We start from the raw sequence: 24,908 nt of genomic DNA on the forward strand, positions 1-24,908 counted from the left end.
AATTCAGTTTAGCAAAATTATCTCTGTATTGTCCTTTGCGAAAACAAAGCATGCTTTAGTGACAGCATTGCATCAAATTTTCTATAGCTGATGGCCCAATTCATCAAATTGCAGTACAAACTGCAGTACAGTTTAGTGATTCAGAATGGCACCTCTGGCCTAGAATTCTAGCTAGCTATGTGACCTCCCGTGGGCATGTTCTCATAGTTTCAATAAGATCTAGGAGCTTCAGGGCCCTGGGCAGCAAGTAAAGACATATTTATAATCACTCTGTGCCTCATCTATAAAACAAAGGTAATAATAGTAGTCACCAGATAGGACTACTATATGAAATGTTTCTGATAGTGCCCAGCATCACCTAGGAGTAAAGTAGTAGTAGTAATAGTTGAATGATTTTTACTCTCTGTTGTAGACATTCCTTTCAGCAAAAGTAGGGATCGTATCTAATTCTATGCTGCATAAATGAAAATTAGAGGTGGTTATGATTATTTTTGTTTCTTGTCATTCTTTTGTTTAATTTCTAAAAATCATACTTTGATTTCTCCCATTCTTCCTTTTCTTAGACTTTTCAGCCTTCCCTAACAATCCATATAAATTCTGATGAAACTAATAGCTAGAAGCCTAGAGCAGGAAGTGAAGGTATATTAATATAATTAGGTATTCCTCCCCAATATATCTTTGTCTCTGATTATCAAAGTCACACATGCTCATTATAAACCATTCAGATAATTTAGTAAATTATGAAGAAGGAAATGAAAAAACTGCCTCTAAATTCCACTACCTATAAATAACCATTGCTAAATAACATAATAAAAAATACTGTGTTGGCTGTTGTTCTGGACTTTTACCTATGCATAAATATACACAGAATACAAAGTATACACACAGACCTAGATACCTATAAGATACATTATACATGTAGTTTGGTGATCTTTTACACTGAATCATACAGACAGCATATTTTCCATGTCAATACCACAAACTCATAATACATTAATGGCCGTGCACTATTTCATCCTCTGAACATATCAAATTCTACTTAACTGATGTGTTTCTTTTTCCTACTTTCTTGAGACTTTTCATTTGTTGAAGCCCCCAAAAAAGGTTTAATATTCACTCTAATTCATTGATAGCTCCTATCAATTGATAGCTATCAATATATCAATATATATATCAATATATATCAATATATATATATCAATATATATATCTAGTGTCTAGTGATATGAACATAAAATTCTGCCTCCAAAAAAGAATGTAGATAAAAATATTTCACATCTTTGTCTATTAGAAACATTCTGAATTTGACACTAAAAGCAAAGGCAACAAAAGCAAAACACAAACAAGTGGGACTACTTCAAACTAAAATGCTTCTGCAGAGCAGAAGAAACCATCAGCAAAATGAAAAGACAACCTATGGAATAGGAGAAAATGCTTGCAAATTATATATCTAATAATATCCAAAATACATAAAGAGCTCATACAACTCAACAGCACAAAAGAAACAAACATAAAACAATGTGATTTATAAAAATGGGCAGATGAATGAATGAATGAGTGAGTGAATGAATGAATGGCAGAGAACATGAATAGGTATTTTTTCCAAAGAAGACATACAGATGGCCAACAGGTACATAAAAAGGTGCTCAACATCACTCATCATCAGGGAAATGCAAATCAAAACCACAATGAGATATCACCTCACACTTGTTAGAATAGCTGTTATTAAAAAGACAACAAATAGGAGTGCCTAGCTAGCTCAGTCAGGAGAGCATGCAACTCTTGATCTCAGTGTTGGGAGTTTAAGTCCCATGTTGGGTACAGAGATTACTTAAAAATAAAATCTTAAAAAAAAAAAAAGCTACTTTCACTTAAGACTATCTTTAAAAAAAAAAAAAGAATAATAACAAGCGTTGGAGAAGATGTAGAGAAGAGGGAACCCTCATGCACTGTTGGTAGGAATATAGATTGCTACCGCAACTATGGAAAGCAATATGTAAGTTCCTCAAAAAATTAAAAATAAGCTATCTTATAATACAGCAATTCCACTTCTAAGTATCTATCTGAAGGAATGAAAAGACTACCTTGTAAGGATATCTACACCCTCATGTTCACTGCAGCATTATGTATAATAGCCAAGACATGGAAGCAACGTGTATCCACCAAGGGATGAATGGATAAGGTATTGTTTGTACTTCATATGTGTGTGTGATTGCACACACACACACACACACACACACACACATAAACATATCAGTGTATTATTACTCATTCATTTAAAAAAGAGGAGATCTCCTGTCTCTTGTGACAATAGGATGGACCTTGAGGTCATTATGCTAACTGAAATAAGCCAGACTGAGAAAGAAAAATATAATCTCACTTATATGTGGAATTAAAAAAAACCCCAAAACCAAACAAACAAAAAAACTGAACTTAGAGATACAAAGAACAGACTGGTAGTTGGTGGGGAGGGGAGATGGCAAAGGTGGCCAAAAGGTACAAACTTTCAATTATAAAATAAATAAGTCCTGGTAATGTTCAGCATGGTAACTATAGTTAATAATACTATATTGTATATTTGAAAGTTGCTAAGAGATTAGATTTTCATCACAGGAAAGAATTTATAACTATATATGGTGATGGATGTTACCTAAACAAACTGTGGTGATCATTTTGCAATATATACATATTATCAAGTCATCATGTCATACACCTGAAACAAATATGTTATGTATGTCAATTTTATTACAATTAAAAAAAAGAAACATCCTGATGCCATTTACTCCAAGGAAATAAAGCAATCTCTCAGTTGTAGAAAATTACAAGGTACAAGAATAAAAGCTAAAAAGTTTAGCAGTCACGAAGCCTTAGCCATGGGAGGCATAATGAATTCTAAGGACTTTTTTCCTAACTAAAAATACTTCAAATCTAGAACCTGAAGTCTGGCCAAGCCTATTTGTGAGCAAAATTACTTTAAAGACTAGAGCAATTGTGGCTTTGTAAAAGAAATCATTAGAAGAATTTAACTATTTAATTTCATATAAAAATGGGTCTCTTTTAATAAATTCTCAGGAATATCTAAAGTACAGTATGAAGTACATATACACCAAACTGTCTGACCATTTCTCTAATGAAAGGAACTTTTTGGAAGGTGATAAAGTCAATCTAATACATTGTTCCAGGAGGTCTTGATTAAATATGTCCTTACAGTGGTTCTCCAGTAATTTTAGACACACACACACATGCACACACGCACACAGACGCACACCCAATATTCAAAAAGCAGAAGAATCCAGCTTTTAGGGATGGAAGAAGTAGCTTGCAATTTTGCAATTTCAAGGCATAGTCGGTTTCAATTAAATGAAAGAAGGTACACTCACGATTTTCTTTGAGAACTTTAATTGCCTAGAGGGAACTTAGATCTCCTGACATTAGTTCTACCAATTATTTGAAACTAAATTTCCCATCTGAGCATAAAGTATTAGACAAGCAACTTTCTTTGGTGTGGCACTGTTAAAGTCTACACATGAAGATACTCAGTTTCTATTTGAGGGTGTAAATCATCATTTCTTCTGTTTTCATATTTGTAGGACTGCAGCCTATGGCTGAATGGTATAGTCATTTTTCTCTGCAACTAAATAAGGTAAATAAATGTGATATATTGGCACATCACGCCACCACTCTGCATATGGTGCGCATTAAGGTTGTATTCATTTGCCATATGAATATAATTCCTTTTACCACATCTACTATTAGTTACAAGCAGTAAATACAGAGTTGTTTTGCTGGAACTCGAGGGCCTGCATTACATCATGGAGCACTAAACATCCTGGACCTTCTGGAGAATTTCATAAACGTAGTAGTTTAATGTCACCTGAACTTGAACACTGCCAACATGCTGCTTCAAACCCAACTTGATGAATTCTTCAAGAAAAAAAGAAAAATACAGGGCAGTCTTAGTGTTAGTACAACAGAGTACGCCAGAAGTCAGGCCACAAGGAAAGCTCTCGATGAGGTGAATACAAGAACTCATGCCCACAAAGAATCAGATCAAGAGTCATACCCCCGGTACAACAAGGCTACTTGTTTCAAGCACTGCTTTTTTATTCAGAATCAAGTGAACATAAGGTTAAAATATCCAAACAATTTTCTTCCACTGTAGCTTACTGAAGACCCGTGATCAAGAAGATAAGAGTATATCTCATGACAAACTCATGCTTTGTTTCGTTAGGCATAGGTTGTGCTTACTTTTTCCTTAAACAATGTATTTATTATAAATTTCCAAATCCACCTGAGGGTGGAAGAAAAGAAGAAAGTGATTTCTTTTACAAACTCATATGGCTCATCACAAATATACATATCTTGGCATTTATGATCATAAATAATACATCACAGCCAATTAAAAACAAAGTACAGCTGACTTTTCAAGTACTGATTTTCAAATTTACCAACATTACGTCCCCAAGTACATCCAGCAGATGGTGCTCTAGGACACCTACTTACAGAGAGTAGTACTGTTTGTGTTACATCCGCATATATTTTGACAAGACAAAGAATAAGGATTTATCAGTAGCTTCAGTAAAACATATTAGGCTTTATGATAGAAAGAACATAATTCCTAAATATGTGCACAAAAATATACATATGCATAAGCACATGTGCACAGAAGCAACCAGTAAATAATTCACACCTGGACATATAATGATACTACTTTTCTTATAGACTGATGAGTAGTCCATGTAGATCAGTGGTATTTATAGTCATATGGCAAGATCATTCTAAATTCATTAAAAAAAAATTTAGAATGGCTGAAAGTTAGAATTCATTTTTAATTATAGCAGGAATGTCTCATTAGGGTGATACTAGTAAAATTAACAACAGTAGGATTTACGGTAATGACTGAGGTGATTGATGAGAGTATAACAAAATGAAGTTTTAGACAGAGAAAAAGCAGGGCAGCTATGGCATACAGTACTTTAAAAAACAGCTCTGTGGTCTGTTAGTGCTAGCCTTATGGTTAATAAAACCTTCTTTCTAATTAATGGTGCTGAAATATTCTTAAAGAACAGAATCTTGTTGTTATGAAAAAAACTTCAATACTTCTGCTTTTTTTTTTTCTTTCAGTAGACGCCATTCCCATAAAGGAGAAAGCTGACATAGATTAGCATGTCTGATTGCAAAGAGGAAAAAAATGCCACCTTTCAATCAAATCAAAACCAGAATGTGAGAATGGAAAAGTACTTTACTGAAATACTATATACACACATCCACACAACACCCTCAGTCAGCAACCATTTGCTTCTCAAGCTAATCAACTGCTTTTTAAAAAAATCACTCAGAAGCCTGAAAATTCTTAATAAGCATTTAATTTTAAGTTTATGATCTAGTAATACAAAAATCATAGATAATAACTATTTTGTAAATTTTCATCTTGTTTATAAGATCATTTCAAAGTTTAAAGTATTTAAATGTCAACAGAATGCACTGGGGCACATTTTCTCCAAAATTTGCGAATATACAGTCTGTATAGCACTATTCTGAGGAAAAAATGCATGTTTCAGTAAAGCATTTTGGTACACAAATGCAGTTGTAAAACACAGAGTACTAGGGCAAAGGGAGGTTTGCTTCCATGGAGAAAATATCTTTCGTTAAAATGTTCTCGGTTAATTTTATTTAAAAATCTACAACTAAGTGGAAATGTATCTTAATTTTTCTTTTTGGTAAGAAAATTGCATTCCACAGGAGATAACTATCACAAAACAAAAGAGTCGAAGATGAAAAACTATCTGTTATACAGGAAAACAAGGTTTTTGCCATGTGATCTAGGCAGAGTTTATAAAACATGTGTATCCTTTTAAAAGCCCAAGATAAACTAAATATAGGTTTTATGCAGCTGAATTAAACAGATTTTGGCCAAGTAATGTGCATTTTAATATTGGATAACATGATTTTTTAAAAATAGGAATAAAGCTGTGAACTTTACATATAGCAGTAATGTCAGATTTATAGAAAATGGCACAGGCATATGACCCTAGGAAGGAAAATCACTAGCTTATTATCATGATTTTTTGGGAAAAAAAACAAAAACACACACAAACTAAATGCTTGAGTGAGACCTATAAAATGCAGAAAAAGCAATAGTTTAGTTTTCTTTAATTTTCTCTTCAAGAGAGAGAAAAAAGTCTGTGTTCAAAAATTTAAGTTGAGGCATTGTGTGCATTTATAGACCAGAATGAAATTATATGTTAAAAAAAAAAAAGTGTAGCTGTTTCTTAAAGGTCATTTATATTGCATCCAGGAGATAAAATGTAGGAATAAGCATAACCTAAAATTCCTCATCTGAAAAGCTCTGACTTCAGCGGCTGCATCGTGGAGCCATCAACGAGCCAGAGGCTTATAAAATCTAAACCAGTCTGCATGAATGTGTAAAACACAGTTCACACGCATGGTAAAAATGTTTTGTTTTGTTCTGTTTGTTTGTCATTTTCTTTTGAAAAGCTTAAACTGACTTGTTCATTTTTCTATTCTAATGCGTGGAAATTCTCATTCTATGAAAAAGTGCCTATTTGTCTTTCTCCCAGATTCATCCTTCAAAGCTAAAGCAAAATTAGATTGGGACATCAGACACTATAAAAGGGCCAGAAAGGATGAGGTTCACTTTGAGAAAGGTAATTTAATTTAGTCAAGATACAGTACAATTTTCTAAAATTTTTATTAGATGTGCTGTTATGTTATTCTTTTATTTTTCTTCCCTTTTCATTACCAGCATTACTAGGAGTTAATATCCACCATACTGCAGACAATGAGAGGGTATAGATGAACTGCTTTATGAAAAATATAACATTATAATATATACTCTAATGCCAACAAGATGGTGTTTGTGTGGTGATTTATTTGCTCTGAGCATTCTGTGCTTCTGATAACACCTTAAGTCAGTTACTATTGTTGCTTTCATTTTACAGACAAGACAGAAGGACCACAGCAAAGCTCGGAACTTAGATTTGCTTTAACTCCAAACTCCAGGATTTGGTCAATGCTATTTGATTCATTTTTTTAGAGGACAAGCATGTAAAAACCATCTCTAGGATGATTTATAAGGTATTTAAATATATATTTCTCCCTTCTGGAAAAGCTGAATATTTCTAGTTTAAAAATACACGTTAATTTCTGAATAACAGCCACTACATGTAAGTGTTGCTAATAAGCCGTTAGCTACTTCTTAGAGTACACATTGGTAATGACCATGTATAACATATAGAACACAATTAGGTCAAGGAAATAAAAAAACAAAAACCAAACCAAAAATTCTTTTCTTGTGTTTGGAATGCTGTAGGTGCATGAAACACATTATTTTAAGGCAAGAGAAAATTCTTCCTAAATATTTTTAGCTAAGTAACAAACTGTATATTTATTATTTATGTCAAGCCTAGGTTTGTCTTAGATCATTTACTGAATCTCGGTAACTAAATTTATAGACAGAGGAAAAAAAGAAATTGAAAGTAGACCCTCCTAAAAGGCCAGAAATGAAGAAGGAGCAGAATGTAAGAGTCCATAATGTAAATAACATGAAGTCTTTCTCAAACAGAAGTGACAAACAAAATCCCCGAAGTCTACATGTTTAAAAAATTTATCATAATTACATATAAAATGCAGATGTCTGTGTAAATATGTGGAATACACAGACACACTGCCCCCCCACTGAAACACGTACACCAAGTCTGACCTGATCACAAAGTCTGTATTATCCAAAGCATCACAGTCTTAGGTGATTTTTCATATTCTATTTGTATAGGGAATCGTCCCTGACTTGAGTAACATACGAAATATATATTGGAGGATTTAATAAAAATTGTTTACCCATCACATAAAACAAAAAAAGCATAAACAACTTTTATAAAATATTTCCCATACGCTTCTTTTAAAATTATATACTGTTTTTTACTAAATATTTTTTGAAATATTTAATTATTAATATTATTAATTTAATAATTAAAAGGTTTCATTATCAAATATTACACATTTAATAAGCACAGCTTGAAGAAGTCAATCCAAAATGTGATGGACTGAAACGTATTCAGACTATTTCATAATTCAGAGTGAAGTACCACGATATTCAGGTAAAGCAATCTGGCACAAAATGGTGCTTCCTTAACCAAATACAGGGCAACTTGCTTTAAATTAAGAAACTGTAAATATTTAAGAGCAGTTAAAATGCTCCACACTATGAAGTAAAAATCTAAAGCTATTCTTGCAGGAACTCTTCAGTGTTGTCATCATCATTTTAATTAAATTCTCATTTTTCAGGTGGTCCCTTTAATTGTTTTCTTCTACTTCTTAATGTGTTTTTCTAAAGCCATTTCTTTTCTGCAGCTGTGTGCGATTGGTTTTAATGGTAGCTGCTTCCTTTTTTGCCTTCTGTGAATTACAATTTTAAATGGTTACACATTTTTTGTTTTACTGCCTTCAGCATAGTTTCATAAAGATGTTTAAGGCTGTTGGTGAACATTTTCATTTCCCATCTGAAAAACCAAGAGCCAATTTGAATATTCCATGTTGGCCTTTTATAACCTGTTTTATCTTTTAATATGTACATTTACATACATATTATTTATAAAGACTGGTTCATTTCCACAAAATTATAATTGTTCTTTTGCTCTCTTAAAATATGAATTTGATAAACGAGATAATATGTGGTTGCTCTTTTATGTTATATCGTGTTCGCGAATGGAACACCTCTCTTTTATTTGGTGACAGCCATTTCCAATGAAGAGCTAGCATTTTCAGTTTATAAGAATAATCTGTAATATGGAAAATGAGATTTCATAGTTGCACTTGAGAATTATCAATGCTAACAAAACGTTAGTAATTGAAAGGTTATCTAGAACTTTCTTAAATTATAACTAAGAAATTAAAAAGATTTGATAATTCAGTTTCACTTTCACCATGATAAAAAACATTACGTCACTGCAAAATGTTATTACATATCACTTGTAACAGTTTACTTATAAAATAAGTTTGTACTTACTGCCTGGGTTATCTCCAATCCCACTGCTTTTTCCATTCCAGTACCAGAGCAGAAGGGTCGCGTCACGTGACCCTGAGAGAATGTAGCAATTTCCCCCAATATAGGACTCAGAACGAGCGAGGCAAGTGACCACATCCCAATGGCCAAATACCACCTGAATCAATTTTCCTGAAATACAAAACAATTTTCTTTAAAACTGCTATAAAATTAAAAAAATTCCTGTGACTATTTCACTTGTAAGATAATGAAGTCATATTAACTCAGATTCTGATGATTCAGAATTACAATCAAATTTGATCTGGTCTAACCTAAAAGTTTTCTTCAAATATTAGCAACAACAAAAAATCAGTTGACCAGTGATAACATTTTTGAAAGACATAATGTTAAAAATTTTTGAGAACCATGGTACCATATCACTATACATGGCTACTATAAATTCCAAATGAATCACGTCTACTGATTAAAGCAGGCCTAGAAGAACTTGCATTTGGAATGACTTCAGCAATTTCTTAAGTTCCTTTGTATGGTTCAAAGCACAATAAAACTTAGGTGCCTTTCTTTAAGTACTCTATAATTCAGACTTTGCTAATACAAACTTGTCTCTGAATCAGTAAAGATTTAATGTACTTCTTTTTCTCAAAGTGTTCTATCCAAGGATGATATAAGTCACTTTGGAGAGTTTCTGTTCTTTTCAAATCAGAATTACATGAACTAAGTTTTGGTAAAAAGACTAATATATTGTGATTACAATTAGAGCTGGGTCATTCTTTCTTTGTTTTGATTGCCGGAATGATGAAAATTCCTTGGTGGTCGATGATGAAGTTAAGATAACGGCAGTTTATCGAACATTAATGACTGGGGACAAAAGGGAGGAAGCCAGTACACTTATTATACATCTAGGGACGGCTTCGGACATAGGATGAATTAGTCACGTAACAGTGCTGGGAAAAAAAGTAAAGCCCCCACTTTGAGAATCTTTGTTTAAAGATCAGATATGGTGTTTATAATTCATACAAACTTGTCTAAAGAATAAAATAGCTATAGCAGCCCTTCTACTACGTCCCTATGGTTTCTAAGCTCACATTTGCCTTTGAAATGTCTACAGAACTATAGATGAATGCCATAGTGTGTCTACCTCTAAGAGTCAGCATGAGGTGGGTTTTTTAATTTTTATTTTTAGAGAAGTATTTCAGTGGGGTCACATAAATAGAATTCAAATGTTCAAGTAGAAAGACCACTAAGCTGAAAAAAGATTAATATGCCTAAAAAGTCCGTGTTTAATTTGGAAACATCATAACCTATTCGAAAGTTTAAGGTCTCAGTTAAGTATTAGCATCTAAGTGTATTTAACTTTTCAAGCTCATCATGAATATAACTAAAAAAGTACTTATGTTAATTTTTCTAATTCTTCATTTTAATAAGTCTGAGGCTTATTACAAAGGCTGCAGATTTTTAAAAATGCTGAAGAACACTTCACTCAGCACGTCAAATGCAGTATGTTCCCTCTTGCAGCTTACTACGAGTAACTTTAAATTCAAATTCATTTCAGCCTCAAATTGCACAAATTATAAAGTGTATTTTTTTCTCCCATGAATAAAGACGTTAGTCAAAACAGGTGTTTTAGCTACTGAAAGTTAAAAATGTGCACTTCTGAATTTCTCCAACCTTTAAATTGATATCAAAACACTTCATTTAAAAATCAGCTGTATCGATAAGGAATACGGTAAAGAAGAATTCAAGACTTCTTCGAAGGAAAAAAATGGAAAAGAAAAAGAGCACATTAAATATGAAAAGATAATGATCATTTCCACATCATTTCCAATTTATCTGAAGAACAAAGTGAAGAGGTTTCATGGTAAAATGGGTCAGGTTAGAGTAAAGGCAGGCCTTCTTATAAGGGGTAAGACAAAGTTAGAAAACTTAATTAGAAAACTGAGGGCTAAATTAGTGAGTTTTAACTACTGAAAATAACTGAACACATCATATTGTTGATTATGCTTTTTGATAACAGAATATTCGAGTTATTTCTGTCTCAGCCTAAACCTGAGTACGGAGAACATGTAATCTCCAGGAATGATTTAGATAGGTTACTGAGGGTAAGCTTATTTAAGATTTGATACCTATCACCTCAGTGGTTTGTGGGAGTCAGGAGGGGAGTGATTATAATTAAGGAGGTACATGAGGCACCAGGTGCAGAGGAAACCCACGTGCTTCCAGGAGGCTTGCAAAGGAGCAGCTCTTCACTTGGGTAACTTACCTAATTTCCACCTCGTGAGGACAAAGTAGAAAGATTTAATTGTAAAAATGGGATGAATTAACTATAGTGACAGAATTTTCCAAGATTCCTTTGTTATTTCTCAGTTAAGTCATAGCCCTGTATCTATAATATCAGCGTTAGAAAAATGTATACTCAGTCACTGTGATTTCTTTACATTAAAATTTCCTAGTGTTTTAATTCCCCCCCCAAAGTTATCACAATTATTTCCTATTCAACATTTATTGCACACCTACTAGGTGCCAAGCATCAGGCCCTCTTACATGCACATTGGTGGTAAAGAGACACGATCCCTGCCCTCAGAGTATTTAATGTCTAGTGGGGCAGAGAGACTTTAAACAAATACAAACATATGTAATTATGAATAGTGTTAAGTATTATAAAAGGAAAAAACAAGGTAGGATCAGTGAGAATAATGTAGAAGGAATTTAGATTGGGCATCAAGGAAGAATGAAATGAGGGAGTGATATTTACATATTTACATTTAAAATGTTTCATATTTTAATACAAATTATTTTCTACACTTCCTACTTCGGACTCAACTCTGGAAAGCATTATTTTTTCAAGTTTACTTTTTCCTGTTCTGGCAGCCTTCCTCTGCAGTCTTTGTTATTGCTATGGGGTTGAGGTTCACTCCTCCTAAATAAATCACAGCATATAAATACCTGCTGCTCTTTTTGGTAAATTACTTTCTGATAATCTCATAAGTGTTCCTCAACCTTTATTTTTTGTTTCCTTTAATACCAGTCCACCTCTCCACACACTAATATCAAATATTACCACAAGCACTAGAATATCCCTTTTTTGACAGAACAAATTTTCTAGTTAATGTTTTATTTGACAGCTGTGCTACAAATAAAAAAAATTCAAGCTCAGGACTCTACACCACTGAATCTAAAATGTGGCCTGAAAATAATTCCCACTGCTGAGGGAAGGTTTTATTGTTGCCTCTGCTGTTCTGGTTGTGTCCCGAAAACATGATTTATGTTTAAAGAATTTTCCGTTACAACCATGTTTCTCTCCCACACCCCACCTTGCCCCGAATCTAATAAGAGAAGGATTTTTTTTTGGCGGGGGGGGGGGGGGGGGGGTTATGTGCTAAAATATAATTGAATTCAACACTTGTGATAGCTTTGCTATTATATATTATTGATCATACAATTTTCCCCTTGCTTCTCTGACAAACTTTAAGGAGAAAATATTTAATATTCCTGTTGTCAAAAAGCACAAACACATATTTACCCTAACTGAAATTATTTTAAATAAAACTACAATCAGAGTTTGTATATAAGATATTAAGATACTAGGACTATCATTTCAGGATTTTTTTCATAACTTTTCTGGCAGGTATAAATACTGTACAAGGTAAGTCCCACTGAAATGAAGTTTAAAATAAGGCTACTGCTTACAAAAATGTTCTACATAAACACACTCACATATTTAAAACAAACAAACAAACAAACAGTAAAGTGGAAGGTTTTTGGAAAGAGTTGGGAAGGAATGATATCCAGTTTATCAAGTCTGGAATGTTATTTAGCTTATCAAGTCTAATGTAACATGGAAGATATACTAGGAACTTAGTGTTGTAAATTATAACATTTTCCCCAAATTAACCAATACTAATAGGTACACCTATATAAGATAATATGGTGGAATCACAAAGAATGCTACATTTGAAGTCAGAAGAGCTGTCTCCAAAGCCCAGTTCAATCACCACTGTCTATACGAATTTCAACATGTTATTAAACCTTTCTAAACCTCAGTTTCATCATCTGAAAAATGGGGATAAAGATACCTGTTCTATCTATCTCACAGGACTGCTATGAGGCTGAAACAATATCATGTATATGAAAGAACTCTGTAATTCTGAAGAACTGTGTGTGACTGTGTTATTTTAATTATTAGTATTACATAACGGTGAGGTTAACTCTATAAATATTAATGTTCAGTGCTTTTTAAAATTGACATGGAAGGGCGCCTGGGTGGCTCAGTGGGTTAGCCGCTGCCTTCGGCTCAGGTCATGATCTCAGGGTCCTGGGATCGAGTCCCGCATCGGGTTCTCTGCTCGGCAGAGATTCTGCTTCCCTCTCTCTCTCTCTGCCTGCCTCTCCATCTACTTGTGATCTCTCTCTGTCAAATAATAAAATCTTAAAAAAAAAAAATGACATGGAATGTCAGCAAGCTCAAAAATACTCAAATGTCAAAACTAAAGATTGACATAATATATGATTCCACTTACATAACATTCTAGAAGATGCAAAATTACAGATATGAAGAATAGTTCTGCAGTGCAAGGCTGAGGTGGGGGAAAAGGGGGGACTATAAAAGACAGCACAGGGAATTTTGGGGATGACAGAATTGCTCTGCATCTTTATTGTGATGGTTATGTAATTCTGCATGCTGCCCAAAATTACAGACCTTTAACCCAAAAAGAATTAATTTTAAATTATAAATTATAAAATTATAAATTATAAAATAATTTTTTAAATGTGTAAAAAACCATAAGCAATCTAAGAGAATGTTTAAGAAAATTCTGTAGAGGAATGTAGCAATTTTAGTCTGAATGTTTTGCAAAAGGGAGCACAATTTAAGGTTAAATGATTTTAAGCTATCAAAATAGTGAAAGAAGAGGTTAAATTTTAAATTTAATTATTAAATCAGACAAAATTTGTTGTAATAATAATAATAAATTTTAGGAACACATCAATTCCCATGGCATTTTTAAAGAAATCTAGAGGAGTTCTAGGCTCAGTAGCAATCAACCTCATAGAACCAAACATGCAATAAGCTCTACTTTAATGAGAAAGACTTGAATAATGATATTTTCTTTCTGGGCCTACAGAAGGTAGGATGCAAATTATAAGAAAACTAGATCACTGATTCCATTAAAAAAAAAAAAAAGAGGTCATGGCATAAACAACTTCTAGGGTTCTATATGAACGGTACATATTTGACTATTTTTCCCTACTTTCTCATGGCTGTATTACAATACTATCAGCTTAAGGACAAAGTCCTTGAATAATGAACAATTAATTTTTCAATATATTATACTTACTAAGGCAGAAGCAAGGACTCATGCATTCTATAAAGATTATTAACAAGACTGAAAAATGATTTACTATAAAACATTAAACTAGAAATTTGAATTAAAAATAATTTCCTATTCCTACCACATTTAAGCAAGATATTTGTAGATCCTTGCTTTAGTTGAAATAATCTGCTTCCACAGTATTATCAAGTACTGATAAGTTAATATCTAATATTAATTCTTTCAAATGTTCAACTACCTATTTATCATAAGTTGATTTCTTCCTCTAAAAGCTTCTAAAATACTTTAGAGAGACTTCCTTAAACTTTTCAACTTTTCTCAATGTCTTATATACAAAAACTTAGAAATATTTTACTAGATTGGATCTTCCATCTTAATAGTGAGTTGAGCTTGGTTTGTCCCTTAGGGAGATGCATGCAAATGACTATATGGACTTAAAATTTTATATTCTAACAAGAGCTCCTGTCACATATAAAATCAGCAGTCAGCTACTTTCCTTCATGATGGTGTAGCTTTCAGCAAGGTACTATGCAGAACTGAGTGGAGGCAAGGTATCTACTACTAAGAAATATACTTAACGATAATTTCCAGGAAGGAAAAACTGTGGGAAAATACATCAGTATGCATGGGCATCTGCTGTATCATTATGCATGTACACGTGCGTATGGCATTTACACACCTGGATATGACTGCAAAAGAATCATTCATTCTCTGAGCATGAGGCTTGGGAGACACACTTCCTATAAAAAACTGCCTCTTAAAAACATGTTGAAATTAGGGGCGCCTGGGTGGCTCAGTGGGTTAAGCCGCTGCCTTCGGCTCAGGTCATGATCTCAGGGTCCTGGGATCGAGTCCCACATCGGGCTCTCTGCTCAGCAGGAAGCCTGCTTCCCTCTCTCTCTCTCTCTGCCTGCCTCTCCGTCTACTTGTGATCTCTCTCTGTCAAATAAATAAATAAAATCTTTAAAACAAACAAACAAACAAAAAAAAAACATGCTGAAATTAACTTCATAGTGAACTATGTAATAGATTTTTACTTAAAAGGGAAAAACAGTGTCTCTATGTTATGCATTTTACAACTTTGTAATTACTGAAAAGAAGATGAGAGATCACTCTAAGCCTCTCAGTGCTACTTGTAGTTAACCTTAGTTCAGTGAAGAAGAAAGTAAGTTACCTGTGTCAGTAGAGTAGACTCGGAAACTCTTATCCCAGAAGCCACAGATGAGAATATAGCGGTTGTCCGAAGTGATGACAAAGCACTGGGAATGGACTTGAATACTTTGGTCTAAAAGGTCAGTGATTTGCCTCCTGTGCATTCCTGTATTGCTGGCTGCGAGAACAGAAGCAGAACAGAAATCCTGCTAAACCCACACATGTACAAAAAATCCTATAGTTTGTAATGCTGGGGGTGGGGAGTGAGGGGGGGATGCAACACATTCTGGGATAAGAATATTTGATCTTTAATTTTAAAATTTAAACATAATAATACTTGAAAAACCAAACAGGAAAATATATCCAGTTGTTGGGAGAATGTGGGTAGCTAAATTCAACATCTCATGAGAAATTTTGCCTAGAGGGAAAAATAATAACATACTACAGTTTCAAAATAGTATACAATTCTCAGAACATGCTTTCTAGCTCTTGGGCAGGACCAAACTAGATTACAGTCTCCAGACTGCACCACAGTTAGGTTTGTGCTTCTGACAATCTCATTACACCCATTGCCATGAGAATAGATTCCTGTTGTGACAATCTATTACCTTTAACTTTTTGTCACAGGAAAGAGATATTAGAATTTAAATGTCATATATTTGAAATATTGTAGCACCTTGGAGTACTTTGGCTTTAACAGGTCTTTAATTTGACTAGATGTGAACTCCCATTTCCCTGTTTACACCTGCACTTGCATGTAGGGAAAGGGTAGAATGACTTTTTATAAAGATACTCGTAATTGAAAAAGTCAAAGCGCAGCACACTGCCACTTTCTTACTCCTTATGTAAGCAATAAAACAAGACAGCCTGGCAGTGTGTTTTCAAAGCCCTACAGAGCACCTGATATGGGGTTTGTCACAAGACACAAGGTCAGACACAGAGCGACATCAAGCACATAGGAAGAGTAATAATCCTTTAGAAATATACTATCAAGTGTCATTATCAGAAAAGGAATTTTCACTGAGATGCCTTTTCTGGAACCATGAGGCCAACCAAAGAGGAAGCTTTCTTTCTAGTGACCTAAGAGCTTTTTCACCACCAACTTTCTGATACAGATGATGGTTCTTATAGTAACAAAGGAACTTGACTGTACCAGAAATAAAAACAAATAAATTTCTGCATCTGATCATTACATTCTTTGCAACATGGTATTCAGGGCTTTTTTTTTTTTTTTTTAAACCTCAACCTATAAGTGCATTATTTATTTTTTTTAATATAAATGCATTATTGATAAAAATAAAAAATAGAAAAATATTCATTTTACATCATAACTAAGTTAATGTGACCAACCTAAGAGAAGGCTCAGAAAGTACTGCAGAAGAAAAAAAGTGTTCAAAATACTTTCCAGTGCTGTACTAGGAACCACTGGGGACACAGAAATAAACTTCCCTGCTCTCATGGCAAACACGACATGGCAAATGTATACATAGACACACGGCAAGATTCTGCTAGCATCTGTCTATACAACTTAACCGTGTAAGATTGTTAGATAACTATTTGATAATAGGCTTCATATACTTTTGGGGGATTAATGAACTAGAAAGTGACAGCAGTAGTAAAAAAGGATAGAATTCTGTTTGGTGATCACTCCCCTGTCATCTCCTTCCCACACAAAGGGAAGCTGCTGGCAAATGAAAAAAGCTTGTATGGGGATCATAGTGCATGAAAGAGAGACATTAGTATCCTACTGCAGTGAAGCTGTGTGGTACAACTTAGATCTTTTATTCCAAGAAATCTAGCAATTAAAGACAAGGTATGTAGTACTTTCTATACTGGTATTTCATTCCATATGAAAACTAAAAATGTTTATTTTTGTTGTTATTTATAGGACTTTTGCTTCTATGATATAAACCTTAACCGGTCTTCGACCTTTTCTTTTTTGGGGGGTATGGTCTCTTAGGAGGACCTTGTTTCACCAATCTGGGCACGTGCATAATTTTGAATTGAGTGACCACAATGTAACCCCCTCTCCAATGGGTAAAGGCTGATGCCCTTTCAGCATTCAGATGAACTATCTTCTAAGTAAATGCTTACCTGTAATTTAATATTGCAACTCTCCCCCATCCATCCATCCAACCATCCAATCTATATAATCTATCTACCTCACAACTGCCTTTCCTTTATCTTGTTTTCTCTGGAGATTCAGTACTGAAGGTATTTTTATTTAATGAAAATTAGGTATATTTGTCTAGATAAGCAGTCTTCAAACTGGGGCATGCATACCCCTGGCAGGAGGGTGGTATTTCCCAAGGGATATACAGGCACAAATGGTTTTAAGGGAATCAATTTCTAGTTCCTCAACTTTTATATGTTCACTTCTCTGAATCGGATTTGCCTGAGAACTCTCCTATGAGTTTTCCTTCCTTATATCTCTTTTTACATGCTATTCTTCCACTAAATAAAATAAAGGTATGTTTCTTTCCTGTCCAGAATCTTACTATGGTACTTTATCTCAGGGTATAAAAATCTCTTGAGATGCAAATAAAGGGACAATTCAAAATACTGATGTGAGACTGAAAAGTGAATGCCAAGGTATCAAATCATTCTGCAGGGCAGGTGGTTTCCAATTCATTGCTTTCAATAAACTGGTAGGAGGATCGCATCATGATTTCAATTGATCATTAAAAATAAATTTCAATGATAGATTGTTAAAATAATCAGTTAATGATAGACTATGAAAATAATTCTTAATAATAGATTACTATATAAATTTTGTCACATAATTTGAAAGAGTTCAAAGATTTGACATTGTTAAAACAAAATTCTTTCCTTTGCCATCTATTTTCTTATGTGAGTAACTTTCCTCAGAGCTTCCACCAGCTTAAAAAAAAAGAGGATAGAACCATTGAGGAATTCTGTCTCACTCAGCAACAAATAGTGTTCATTCATGAATATTTGAGCAAAGAGGGGAGGAAGTGGAAGCCCTATCCATTTCATTAAAGCTATATTTCCAATAAATGTTTGTTTTTTAATAATATCTATTAAAATTTATGATTTTAATAGTGGGTATTAATATTTGTAATGATAACTCAGTGCAGATTAGTTTTTAGAAAAACTGAGTCTTATGATCATAGGAAATTTTAACATTTAAATTTACATACCTATGTTTAATTTTCCACATATTTTTATTGCTGAAAAGTAAAATACGGTAATCAGTTTTGAAAAGTTAAAACAAAATTGTGTAGGGGAAGCAGGATAAAAATATAAATTTAAGATGAAAAAAGGAATAATACAAAATTTTCAACCATTAAGAGCTTGTTTGTACATTTTTTAAAAAACAGAAAGTGGTGACTATCAATTCACTTTGATATTTAAATTCCATTGGATATATTTAAAATTTTATACATTATGCAAAAATAACCTTTGCAACTGTATAAACTTGTGGTGAAAACTTTCAGATGCTACATTACACATATGTGAGAAGGTACATGGTTTTATTTTATTTTAAGATTTTATTTATTTATTTGACAGACAGAGATCATAAGTAGGCAGAGTAGCAGGCAGAGAGAGATGGGGAAGCAGGTTCCCTGCTGAGCACAGAGCCCAATGCGGGGCTCCATACCAGGACCCTGGGATCATGACCTGAGCCAAAGGCAGAGGCTTAACCCACTGAGCCACCCAGGTGCCCCAAGGTACATGGTTTTAAACAGTATTTTAGGGGATAAAGGAGTGAATGGTCCAGTGACCAGTAATGTAGAGTAGGGAAGAAAACTATGGCCTGGGCCTGGTTTTGTGTATAAAGTTTTACTGGAACATAGCAATACTCATTTGTTTATATATTGTCTATGGCTGCTTTTGTGCTATAACAGAGTTAAGGAGTTGTGTCTGAGACCTTATGGTCTACAAAGCCTAAAAAACTTACTATCTGGCCCTTTACCAAAAAAGTTTACCCATGCCTGATCGTCGTGAAGGGTGACAGTTTGCTGAATCATTTAATTAGATTTGACTATAGGATATTCGTTGTAAAGTTTTATGGTAAATGATGATTTATACTTCATAAATAATGTTTTTGAAGGACCTACCAAATGGACTTTATTTTCCTGACTTTTAAAACTTTACCCAAGTGAACACTTTATTTTTTAATATATAGCAAATCATATGTACTCAAAGCAAAAGATGATTTAGGAATCAGAGTAGTATTTATCCTTGCGGAGGATAATTCCTTCTTAGATTTCTGCCTATATGTTGGGGACTGATAAATGAATCAGTTTTGAGCTTTTAGTGAGTTATTTTAATTCATTTGCAAATGGTAGTCACTTAGCTTTCTACTGAAACAAGGTTTTTTAAAGACGAAAAAGGTGACCCACACATAGGGAACACCCTGGATTTTAAAATAAGTCAGCTCACTCATCTGCTTTATTTAAAAACTTAAAAATTTTTAACAAACTTATGTGCCAGGGAAATTTAACAAAATCACAAGCTAAACATCCAAATCAGTAGCATACCCCTACAACTAGGCAATTAAGTTTTTTTTATTCTAAAAGTTACTGAATAGCATCTTTAAAAACAAGAAATGTGAATATGTTCATATCAGTAACATTCTCAGTGAAGCCACATCCGAAATCCCCCACCCATGAGATGAAAAATGTTAAACTGGAGATTTCAACAACTGACTCAAAAAGCACAGGAGCAATTAAGTATTTGAAGTCATCTGCCACGGATGCTCATTTCATCCCAAAGGCCCTTCCTGGTCTCCTCCCTTTTCCTTTTTTCCCCCTTGAGCAAATTTAACCTCCAATGGCAATTTATTGGGCTGTAGGACCATAGGAAAATGAATACAAATATCTTAACACTGCCATTGGCTGGGCAGTATATTTCAACTTCGAAACTGCTCTGCAATTGCACATTAATCCCCTCAGACTGAACAGAGGGTCCAGGAAGAAAGGATTGATCTCCTTTAATGATGAAACCCTGGCACCACAGTTTTATTTTTCACAACACAGTGCTGCTAAGAACCCCACTGTTATTATGAAAATTTCCCTAGCAAAGGAGCTCCATCACATTACCGGTGCACCAATTCATCATAACGTGCCTCGCTCCTGCTCATCAACAAGTCTGAGTGATGAAAAGATCCAATATTATCCTGACAGTACTTCATGCGCATTCTCAATCACACATTATTACAGCATCCATATTAATTTTCAGTGACACGCATCCTAGGCCTGTTCAAATTAGGCAAAGCAACGAGGGGGAGTTGATGAAATACCAGCATAGCCACAGCTCATTGCATTCCAATTTGCATGCAAATGGTTTATCAGGAAAATTCCATTCCCAGCAACCAGCAAGTGAAAAACAACTGTAATCTACACTTCAGGGCCACCATACAGAGCTTAATGAATCGCAAAGAGAGAAAGAAGTGACAGACCTATGAGAGGATCGATTTCCACTGGCAGCTGGTATGGCTGGTCTTGTACTGCACCTTGATGAGCTGGAATTCACAAAAGATTAAAAAAAAAGCATTATTTTTCATATACTAAACTATATAAAAATGCTTAAGTCAAGTCTTACATAGAATTGCTTCCAACCTCCAAATCTCTCAATCACTTTTGTGAAATTTAAAGAAAAAAAAATCCAGGTGCTTTTATGGCTAGCTTATGAAACATTTATTTTAGATTAGTGCTGTTCTGAACATGTGCCATCAGCAGTGGCTCCAGTCCTGGGCCATAAGCTATAGCAGATGCTTGACTGGCAACCTCTGATGCTACAACAAAACAAAATTAAGTGGTAAAGCGCGCTGAAAACAAAATGTGACAACCATCTGCTGACTGTAGCAAATACTGTTTTTTTGTTACTTCTTAAAAAGGCAGTTTTGAATGCTGCAGCACAAAGGATCCACAAAAACGTCAATTTATGATGGAGAAAGGGAAAGCTCCAAGTCAGGGAACATTTAATGTTTCATCCATCACTTAAAACCAATCAATTGAAAGTTTGAATAAAAATAAAGAAAGCTATCCGCAGATAAATGTTTTAGTTAAGTGCATTTGGCTGAAATATTTTCCTCAAGATTGGATTGAGGTTTTTAAGAAAAGTTTTATTAATATTTAATATTTCCATGGTTTCAATTTAAAAATACTCTGAGAAGCAAATGAAAAACAAAAATCAATCCATACGTAGAACAGTTCGTTCAATTCTCAAAATGGTTCTAAAGATTCTTGCATACTTATTTTGTTATTGAAAAGAGATTCAGAGGGCTGTTCCCCTGTGAAAGGTAGAAGGACCTAGGGTAAAGAGGAAGAGAGTCAGGGAGCAGGAGCCGCTGCCCGCTGCTTACGCAGACTTAGGCAAGCATAAACCCAAAAACTAAGGGTTTGGAGCAGAAGATCTTTTCAGCTTTGTGATTCTGACAGTTAAACTCTGGCCCTTTCCCAAATTGTTCTCCCTGAATGACTCAGCCATTCACTCTGGTTAGTATCTCCCTTTTATAGACTCATCAGCATTTAAACTACTACTTAGTTGGTATCAGAACTCTGCTTAATACCGTCATATTTTAGGAAATCTTTCGGACTGTCCTTGAGGAGCTGAAAAGAAAAATGGGGTACATTCCAATGACTTCATTAGATTATTTTTAAAATTTATTATGTCATCATTTCCCCTATTAGCAAATACCAACTTTTCAAGGTGGTTTCAAAGATCATTAATACTGATAAAAAACCTGTGTAAGTAAAATGTTAGCACTAAAAATTATAGTTGAGTATGTATAAGAAATTAAAGTAGCTGAAGAAAGGATGCTATATAACTCAGTCTGTTTTACCGAAGGTATGTTCTACTGATCACTGGCTCTGCCAGCAAAGAACTCACGGGACACATACAGGGAATGTTCAGGGAGAATGCACCACAGCCTCTAAATCACCCAGCAGTGCCCTTTACTTCCAGTAATACCAGTGTTGATCAACATTAACACCTTGATAATTTTTCTCTACTTCTCTTAGAATCTGGGATCACAGAGACATGAAAGACACAGTGTCAGTGAAATTTAGGAGGGTAACTTTCTTTGGCCATGCCTCAAATTCCAGTGCTGCTGACTGCTACAATGCTGACTGCCCGTGTGACCTTGGGCAAGTTAGGTAGATTCTGTGTTTCAGTTTCTTGATCAGTAAATGGGTTAGACTGAACAATATGGAATTAATAATACCTGACATTTTGACTATAAAGAGGCGATTTCAAATGGTTCAACCTATATATATAACCTACATCCTAAGACTGTTGAGGAAATTCAGTAAGTTAATACATGAAAAGTGATTACATGTAAGTTAATACATGAAAAGTTAAGTTCAGTAAGTTAATACAAGAAAAGTGATTAAAACAGTATCTAGAACCTAGAAAATGCTCTATAACATTAGCTGCTATTCTCTTATTTTGTTCACAGGCCCTGTAAAGTCCTGTGAAGGAGAAGGAAAAATAAAGCTTTTTTTCTCCTTTTTTTTAAAATCAGGACTCAGACACTGTTGAAAGAAATGACAGGAGCTAGCTGTCTAATGAACAAACTACGGAAATCATAGTTTCTTAGAAAAGGACCAGAATCTAAATTTTAAAAAAAAAGTAGCATAACACGAATTTGATATTCACTGTAGAAAGACTGTTAGGGATTTCTGACATTTTTGTTGACATTTGTTTTAAATCAAGGCATATTAAGGCAAGGGAAAGATAGAACAAGATAGGATGAAAGATCAGATTTATATAAACATACTTGAAATGAGACACAGATTTAATAAAATGGATGCTTAATATTTTAGGTGTAGGTATAATCTCAGAATTGGAGATCACACTGCAGAAGGATAACTACCTGTGTATTCCCATATGTATTTATCTAGTGAGGAGTTGCTGTGTCATACTGCAGAGCCAGAGTGTGGGAACAAAACACAAGGTACAAGTTGTGTCTAAATGGGTGTCTCTCAATTTTAGGGGCCCCCAAATGGGGGGCGACTATCCACAGAGTGGAAGCCAAAGGCATGGGAGGTGAAAGAATTCACCTGAGGCAGAACAAAGGAGAAGTTTATTGAATATGCTGGAGGGCAGTGGTGGGCAGGAGAGCAGAGGAGAGACTGCAAGGAGGTAGTGGGTGGGGGCTGCTTTTAAAGGGAGAAAGTGAGGGGATAAGGCAACATAGGGAATCTTCCTCTCTTCGGGAACTGTGCCTCATTGTAACTAGCCCATTGGTTAATTAGGGCCTATGGGTATTTTGAGGCGGGGAGCCCTCTGGGTCTCTCTAGATTCTTTCACTCAAGCCTGCTTGCCTAAAATTGGACTCGACATTCCCCCTGACAGATCAGCAACGATGAATCTTAGACATTCGTGGAGAGGTTTCATCCTCAGTAGCACCAACACAAAGAAGGCTCACTGGGGAGAAAAACAGGCAAAGAACTGGGAAAACATGCAGTCCTCCAAGCTTTCCTCTCCCAGAATGATGAGCTTGGGCTGCAGACTGCTGGTGTACCGTGAGTGGTAGTCCAGCGGAGGGATGCTGCCCCTGAGGCACTTTACATATCTATGGAAAAATTGGAAGCAGGGAAAAGAACACCCGACAACCAAGTACTAAGAGAAGCAAATTTCCAGTCAGGGAAATGGGCTTGCTGGCGATGGGCGTGCCAGGAGCTCGTCATCAGTACTCTCAGAGGATCGGCTGGAGGCCTGGCGAGTAGCCCTTGGGTGGTGGCTGCTCCGTTCCTGCTGAGCTTGCCCTTGGTGAGGCTAAAGGAAAGACAGTGGCAGAGAGTAGAAAGCCAGGGCTTTCCACCAGCTGAAAAGGTTTGTTTCTCCTTACACACGGTGTCACTCTGTTTGAACTGGCATCAGAGTGGCCACAAACAGCCCCCATGATAGGCATCCTTTGTGTTGGTCCTGATGCTGCCACACACCGGGGCTTCTGCACAGCTCTGAGAGTGAGTGCACACCGACAAGGTAAGTCCTCTGGTGTATTTGATAGAATACACCAGCAGCATGCTCTTCCTCTAACATGTAGTACTAGAGAATCCAAAAACCACATCTGTTAAATGATAATCTTTAGTCCCAAAATATGTCATCTGTATGCACATTTACCACTGTAAGATAAGTTCACTGGAAGAAAAAGGAATAAAAGGACCTAAAAATAAAGATAAGATATACCTGCCTCGATTTCTACCTTCTCTATTTTTTCTGAAATCTATTCTCTAATCAAATACGGGCATTCATTTCCTTTCTAATAGCCAGGAAAATGGCCTTATTTAATAAATTCTGATACCAACCACAGATTCTTCATGATGGGTAACCTTACTGAACAGTCAGTGCACCAAGTTTCTTCTTGAATGTCAATTCAATTCTGTTCCATTCGAAGAGCTTAGGCCCTGTTCAAGAACTTATATTTTTTGCAA

At 34.9% G+C, this 24,908-nt stretch overlaps 1 protein-coding gene across 5 annotated transcripts in view; it reads right to left on the bottom strand.

The window, feature by feature from the left end:
• The window catches only part of LRBA (LPS responsive beige-like anchor protein), a 755,230-nt gene that overhangs the window by 22,831 nt on the left and 707,491 nt on the right, over positions 1–24,908 (bottom strand). For all 5 annotated transcript variants that reach the window (XM_047717621.1, XM_047717620.1, XM_047717619.1 and 2 more), the window contains exons 51-53: positions 20,927–20,989; positions 15,524–15,679; positions 9,026–9,193 (exon numbers count right to left, since the gene is read on the bottom strand). In XM_047717621.1, the coding sequence (XP_047573577.1) occupies positions 9,026–9,193; positions 15,524–15,679; positions 20,927–20,989 (387 nt within the window). The remainder of the gene's footprint in view (positions 1–9,025; positions 9,194–15,523; positions 15,680–20,926; positions 20,990–24,908) is intronic.

Source organism: Lutra lutra, chromosome 2 (assembly GCF_902655055.1).
Source record: "Lutra lutra chromosome 2, mLutLut1.2, whole genome shotgun sequence".
Classification (NCBI taxonomy): Eukaryota; Metazoa; Chordata; class Mammalia; order Carnivora; family Mustelidae; genus Lutra; species Lutra lutra.